The 7,922-nt window shown below is 42.9% G+C and overlaps 1 protein-coding gene across 1 annotated transcript in view; it reads right to left on the bottom strand.

The window, feature by feature from the left end:
• The window catches only part of LOC119419712 (mitogen-activated protein kinase kinase kinase kinase 4), a 241,308-nt gene that overhangs the window by 126,773 nt on the left and 106,613 nt on the right, over positions 1 to 7,922 (bottom strand). Inside the window, exon 3 of the mRNA XM_037687100.1 lies at positions 93 to 149. Coding sequence (XP_037543028.1) covers positions 93 to 149 — 57 coding nt within the window. The remainder of the gene's footprint in view (positions 1 to 92; positions 150 to 7,922) is intronic.

Consider the following 7,922-nt stretch of genomic DNA (forward strand, 5'->3'; position numbering starts at 1 on the left):
TTTGGATCGTAATGCCCACAATAAACGAGGGGCTTCTGTATCCTGATGAACGGCATGAAAAGATAAGGGGACTCTCAGTTGGGTTTACTGACCTCGGTGACGTCCATGACCTTGATGGCCGCCAGTTGTCCCGTCTTGACATGTCGACCCTGGATAGAAAACAGAAAAAACAAAGAAGATGAAGAGAATATAAACGTTTTATTTCCACCAAAGCAATACGCACACACACACGTTTTATTTCCACCAAAGCAATACGCACACACACACACACACACACACACACACACACACACACACACACACACACACCATAATGGTCACTGATCTATGAGTCTATTGTTCCAGAATGAATAGGTCAGCTATAAGGCAATCCAAGATAAAATGACAGTAGTTTTGTTCTGTTCTGCTGAAACAAGTCAGAAAATGGCCACTTTTTATCAAGGAGTGGTGGCACAAACCAAGAACAGAAATCAAAAAGTGTTTATTTGACACGTTTATAGACGGAGAAAACATTCAGGGTCAGAAAAACAGCATTTTAACAAAACATTCACCTCAGTATTAACACTGAAAATCACAGGCAAATATGGAGAGAAATAAAACCTACCCCACAAGTTATCCTGATTATTAAACACGAAACACAAAGTAAGGTGGAAAATGAACTGAATCTACTATTAGCTCCTGATCTCATGATGTTTCAGCCATGTGCATTGCAACACATCTATCACACACACACACACACACACACACTGCAGAAATGTCTCCAGTGAATGCAGCTCATGATATGTGGCATTAATGATGACTAACAAACATTTTTTTTAACCTTTATTTATACAGGGTCACCTCATTGAGCCTTGAGGACTCATTTACAAGAGAGACCTGATTTTAACAGAGTGATGACAACAGTGGACAACAAAGACAATCATAAAGGAAAGCATATAAATTGAGAAGAATAAATGAAAGACGATGGTATAAAAATTAAACAAAAACAGCTAGGTTGACAAAAACAGATTGCAGTCACACACATAGACATGCAGACAGACAGACAGACAGACAGACAGACAGACAGACAGACAGACAGACACAGTGTAGACACAGATGACATCATGACAAATGCAAATTAAAAAACTTTGTCCTTCCTGAGCTTAAGTTTCATTAGACTCCCAGAAGGAAACACACACACTTGAAACCACTGCTAGACCAGAAAGGTTGTGTGTGTGCGCGCATGTGTGTGTGTGTGTGTGTGCGCGCGCGCATGTGTGTGTGTGTGTAAGGAAGGTGACTTCTGACAACAGGGACCATCTAGTCCACCCAAACAAACTGACTGGCTAGAAAAACACCTTAAAAGACGTCATCACCTGCTCTGGTTTCTTTGTTCACCCTAAAACCAGACAGCACCAACTACAACAAACACGTCTTCACAATAAAGTTAGAATATTTACAGGGAAGACTGAACACAAATACTACATTAATATTACAAAACGAGAAGTAGTTTCTCCAGAGCTTACACAAAGTTGTAGAGATCTACAGCGCCACGATGAACAGAAATAATCAGATCCCATTCACACGACATGTTTGTTTTATTGCAGCATGTAGACAAACTGCAGATGGGAACAAAGATGATTCTCATCATAAACGAGAGTTGTTTTGTTAAAATAGGTTTTTATTATTATTATTTTCTCTTCACCATATTATGGCTGGTTTTACACACACAGAACATACAGATTGTTTTGTTCGTAGTATTTATGACCTGAGGATTTAGATGGACATTTCCCAACCTGAAGTTCTGAAAGTGATTCGTGATCACAAGGTCTCAAAACATAAAAGTAGAGCTCAAACCAGTTTCTGCAGCACTGAAAGGTGTTTCACCTTCAGCTGAATATAACTCTCAAACACTGGATGAACTATTTCATTGTTTTAGGAACATAAGAACGTTTAAGAACCACTCATTTAAAACAGACAATGTAAAAAAGAAGAAGCTCGTGAGAAAATGTGCTGCTAACATTTTAAACATGACTACATTTATCTGTCCTTTTACACTTTGTTGTTGCAAAAACTGCATTACAACTTAAAGGGATAGTTCAGATCTACTGGAGTGACTTTAGGTGAAAAGATAAATAAGGCTCTATTTACACGGACACGATGGGGGGAAACGTAGGTTTTTTCGTATGTTAATTAGAGGAAAAGATTTGCGTTGACACGGTCGCATTTTGGGTTTACATGCATCCGCAGGATTCCACCCCCCACCCCCCCGCCCTCCTGAATCCGCTGTAGTTACCATGCCAGGTCATTAGATGGCGCTGTGAATTTTGTACCTTCACCTAATGTGCATGCTGCTGCCTCGGCATGTTGTTTTTCTCTGGGCTAATCAAGCTAACAACAACGTAACAACAAGTTAAAGCTAGATTTTGGATGAGAGTCGACAGATATGACGCCAAGTGGGACCGCTTCATCTAACAGCTTCACACCGGTCGCTGAGTGGACCAGAACCGAGGTGACGATGTCGGACTTTACTCCGAGATAATCAGTAGCTGATTACTGCAGGTAAATCAACGTTCTTAATAATGTTAGCTTGTGTTTACTTCAGTTACAAAACAACCAACTGAGTTTTTATTTTTTTTCCTGAGAGAAGAAGAGGCTGTCCTCCCACCAGGCGGACCGGTTCTGAATGAGGCTTGGCCCAGATGAACTGCAGGAGGACGTCGAAGAGAGAGATGTTGATGAACTATTTATTTTAAATTCCCCTCAGTTCTTTTATTTAATCCATTCAAGTTCAGTTAACGTGTTTTCATAGTGTGTTCAGTTTAATTATCAGTGTTTGTGTGACATACAGTTTGTGGTGTTGAATAAATAAATAAAAATTAAACCTGATGTCTTCATTTTCAACTTTAGTGTTCACGCTATATGTTTAGCATCATTTTAAATTTGAATTACATCATGTCCAGATAGCTTCATTTAGCTCAGAGCTTCATTATATTTCACACTAACATAAATACTGTTTATTATTATTAAACTTATTATTTAGCACATTTAGATGTTATAGTGCAGCGCGACGTGTGCGCGTGTCTCGTTCTATAAACAGCGACATTAGAACTGGATCAGACTGTGTCTCTTCCAACACAGATGTCGGTCACAGCACCTGGAATCTGACGTAGATTAACTACGAGATTAAAAATATATTCCATCAGTTGTAGTTCAGAAAGCAGTGTGTCTGCCGCCATGTTGATAGAAATATAGCGTCTGTCCGTGTGCGCATGTGGTTTAACACGAAGTCTCAGCGGGAGATGTTTACATTATCAGCGGGGGGTCAAAGAAAAACCTCCACCCTGGAAGGTGGGTTCAGAAACCTCCGGATTCAAACAGGGGGCCACTGGTGTCATGTAAACGATCAGCGGAACCGCAGAGAGAAAGGAGCGGATGCACTCAAAATATGTGCCGTGTAAACGGCCCCTAATAATAATAATAACAAAGTGCTATGTGTTGTCATCACTGTATGTTCCCATACAAAGATGAAATTAGTTCTCTGCATTTAACCCATCACACCTGGGATACATCCAGGTGGAGCAGTGGGCAGCTATGTAAGCGCCCAGGGAGCAATTTGGGATTGGGTGTCCTCCTCAGAGACACCACGAGATGTGCAATGACCGGGGATCGAACCCAGGACCTTCGGGTCCTGAGTCGGCTGCCCTGGCCCTACACCATCTACGGTAATAAACAATATCTTACCTGTTGTGGCTATCTCTTTGTACAGCTCCAGTTTGGAAAATAAAGTTGGATTCTGACCAGACTGATGAGTGAATGACTAGTCCAAGGGTGTCAAACTCGTTTACAAAAGGGGACCTAAACTAAAACCTTTTTCAAACTAAGGGCCAATTTCAAAAACCACATTAGCTCAAATCAGATACCCAACATATTTTCTTGGTTACAGGTTTCTCAACAAGAGTTTGGTTGGCCTCATTTTATGTTCTCTGTTGTGCTTTCAACATTATAATCAAAGATTACTGATGAAATTAAAGAGATAGAAGTAGTTTAGGTTTCACATATCATCTTGAGGGCCAGATAAGATGTGAACGAGGGCCACATTTGGTCCCGGGCCTTGAGTTACACACATATGGACTAGTCCAAGTAAACTGCAATAACATTTTGTAGATGGCAGAAATCCATTTGGTCTTGACTAGCCTTTAGCTCATCAATCTGATCAGATTTCAATTCTTGCTTACCAAAATGAGGTTATTTAAAAAGTTATCTACAACAGGTAAAATATTCATTGTTCATACCCTTTCCACAAAATCCTATTTCAAGACTTGAACTATTCCTTTAAACCTTGAGAAAAAGAACTCTAGAACCACATAAAGAGCGTGCTTAGACTACATGTCATCGAAACCAAGACTGCAAAAAGTTCAATAAACTTTTTTATGACTTAACCAAAAGTTCCACTGTAACTCCTTATACAAGCGATAAAAATTGCGGTTAGTGAAAATCAGTGATAAAATGCTCCAAATTTGTTTCTAACATGATATATTCTGTTAATAATATGGTCATCTGCTTTCTCATGACTTTCACAATGATCCGCCCTCAACAAGCTTCATCATGCCTTCATGTTTCAACCACAGCTTGCTCCATTATATAAAGAAGGCTTGAGGCTTCAGGAGATCAGCAGAAGGGATCAGTATTCTGTTTCAGCCTTCCAGACGTTCAAGCTCACTTGTTCACCATGCATGTTTCTGTTGGACTCAGGAGTGAAAGATGGTAAATGGACTGTACTTATATAGCACCTTTCTATCTTATCAAGATACTCAAAGCTCTTTACAACACAATCTGTGCCTCATTTACCCATTCATGCAGCACTCTACTATTTCTCTACAAAGAATAATCAGCACTTTATCACATTCAGCCACTGATGGGACACACACATTGGAGGCAATGAGGGGTTCATTGTCTTGCCCAGGGACACTTCAAAATGTGACTGCTGGTGGAATTGAACCCCCAACTCTTGCACTGGAGGATGAATGCTCTAACCACTCAGCCACAGCCGGCCCAAGATGAAACAACCTTAATGTATTGTTTACTGTAAACTAGCAGTACACCGTTGTCCAAGTCACTGGGGGATTTGAATAATGAATATTTAAGTTAACAGAGAAACGTGAGCTACAGAACTGACCAATTGTTTAGGTTAACAGTATTCTTTATTTCCAGTCCAATCTGGAACTGAACATGGAATGAAAGAAGACAGAAAGTGCTATATGTTGTCATCATTGTATACAATAAGGAAATTAGTTCTATTTTGTATAGGTTTTTCCCTTTAAGGCTATCACTAGTGGGTTTATCCATTCATGCGCAGCGCAGCACTGAAAACTTTAGTCCGCACCCACCGGCTGTGAGGGCCCCACCATCGGTCCGTGTAAATTACGGCGAGACCGGACAATCGGCTCCCATTTTTTTCTTCAGCCAGCTAGCTAGCACTGTCAGAAGAACGAAGAAGGAAAAGATGTCCAGCTTTGACCGGCACAACTTTTGCTAAGGATGCCTGGGTAAATGGTAAATGGACTGTACTTATATAGCGCCTTTCTATCTTATCGAGATACTCAAAGCGCTTTATACAACAATCTGTGCCTTATTTACCCATTCATACAGCACTCTACTAGATCTCTACAGAGCTAATTGAACAAATCATTCTAAAGAGACTAATCAGAGCTTTATCACATTCATACACTGATGGGACACACATCAGAGGCAATGAGGGGTTCAGTGTCTTGCCCAGGGACACTTCGGCATGTGACTGCTGTTGGATTCAAACCCCCAACCCTCGCAATGGAGGACGACTGCTCTAACCACTCAGCCACAGCCGCCCCTGGGTCTCCGCTACGCCAACCTCCTGCTGTCCTGGTGAGATCTTCTGTCCAGAGGAGAAGCACAGACGAGCAGCCTTGTTCAAGGTAAGTGCAGATGAATGTTTTTCCATGGCGGGCCGCTACCCGCTGGACGACGTCATCACCTTTTCTAACGTTTTTTCCTGCGGTGAATCGGAGGATTCCCTCGAAAAAGGCGATGTTAGCAGCAGCTCTGCTGAGTGTTTGTCCGTGGAGGGCCGCTACTCGATGGACGATGCCACCGTCTTTCCTAACGTTCCACTGCTTTTCTTTGATGCAGAGTCACACAGTGAATTTAATGTTTCCTCCGAGAAAGGCGATGCTAGAAACAACATCGCTGCCCCTTCCCTCCTGGAGAGCGTAGTGATGGAAAAGGAGCGGCCGAGTGGATGCTTAGCCACCTCGGGTCTTCCCACGTCGGTGACCACACCACTCCCAGCCATCGGCGCCCTCCTCTCGGAGCTGCCCGGCATAATCCAGGAGGCTGCTAACACAAAGGGACTTTCCGTCCCTCGCCTCCCTCCGCCCTGATCGGATGATCTGGTGGGAAGGTTTGGCTCCGCCCCGACTCGTCGCCCTGATCCCATCTGGCCTCGCTGTCCAGCTGTGACGTCACTGTCCAGCTGTGACATCACACTGGAAAGAGGCTGCAGCTGGGCCCGGCAAGCTGAAGACATCCGTCTCCACCTTCGCCTCCATCTCCAGAGTGGAGCGCATTCCACCAGACGGTTTTCATCCTCCATGGCTCTGCATGGAGGGATGACAGTGGAGGATATTTGTATGGCGGCTGCCTGGTCATCGCCATGTTTAATTATTCATTTTTATCTATGTGATGTTTCTACTTTCTCCATGACCCATTCTGTTCTCAGGGTTCTGACAGAATGATTATTTGTTTCATGGAGCCTCACTTTTGAGCTCACACCTGCCCACATGCAGTCCCAGTGTGAGATATTTATTATCAGTCACAAGTTCATGACTGCTGAATTTATTGTTATTAATAGGTTCATCCTGAGGAGCTGTTGGTCTGCTCTGTTCATCGATACACTGTTACAATTTGTAACCTCCATTGTTCCTATTCACAGCAGCAGGTCTGCTATCTCAGACTCTTTCCCTCACCAGAAATCTTTTCTCCGGTGTGCTCCTGTGCATGGAGCACGCAATTACGCAGCGCATAATTACGCACACAGAAGGCTGAGTGAGGAAATGTTTTTTTATTTGTGCAAGCAGGTGCTTCATGTTGTGTCTGAGTGGACCCAGTGAGGCATAGACTGCATCCTACTTCACCTTTAACCCACTAGCGATAGCCTTAAAGGGCGAAGCCTATACGAAATAGAACGTTGGTTACGTACTGTAACCCCAGATTCTATGAGTATAGGCACAGCCCTTTAAGCTCTGGGCCTCACTGGTTCCTAAATGGCTGAAAAAAAAAAGCTATTTGGGAGCCGATTACCCGGACTCACCGTAATTTATACGGACCGGGGGTGGGGGCCACACAGCCGGTGAGCGCGGACTTAAGTTTTCAGTGCTGCGCTGTGCGCGAAGGGATAAACCCACTAGCGACAGACTTAAAGGGCTGCACCTATACACATAGAATCTGGGGTTACAGTACGTAACCAATGTTCTCTGCATTTAACCTGTCACATTAAGAGATTTTAAAGTATGACACCACAGTACTGTTCACCTAAAGAAGCAGTCTGGTCACGTTTCTCAAGATCTGTAAAGCTGCTTTCTTAAAAAATAAACTATTTTTGACACATTTTCAGGCTGCTGCCAAAAATCACAGCAAACCAGGAGAGAGAGAAGAGTGAAGACGAGTGAGAGGAAGAAGAGTGGAAATGGTTTGAGTTTCAGTCGGTGTGAAGAGGAGCAGAGTGAAGAAGCTGGAATAATAATGAGTGCATGACTCTGTACACGTGTGTGTGTGTGTGTGTGTGTGTGTTTGTGTGTGTGTGTTTGTGTGTGTGTTTGTGTGTGTGTGTGTGTGTGTGTTTGTGTGTTTGTTTGTGTGTGTGTGTTTGTGTGTGTGTGTGTGTTTGTGTGTGTGTGTGTGTGTGT

The sequence above is a fragment of the Nematolebias whitei genome, chromosome 13, assembly GCF_014905685.2.
Source record: "Nematolebias whitei isolate Nwh7 chromosome 13, NemWhi1, whole genome shotgun sequence".
Taxonomy (NCBI): domain Eukaryota; kingdom Metazoa; phylum Chordata; class Actinopteri; order Cyprinodontiformes; family Rivulidae; genus Nematolebias; species Nematolebias whitei.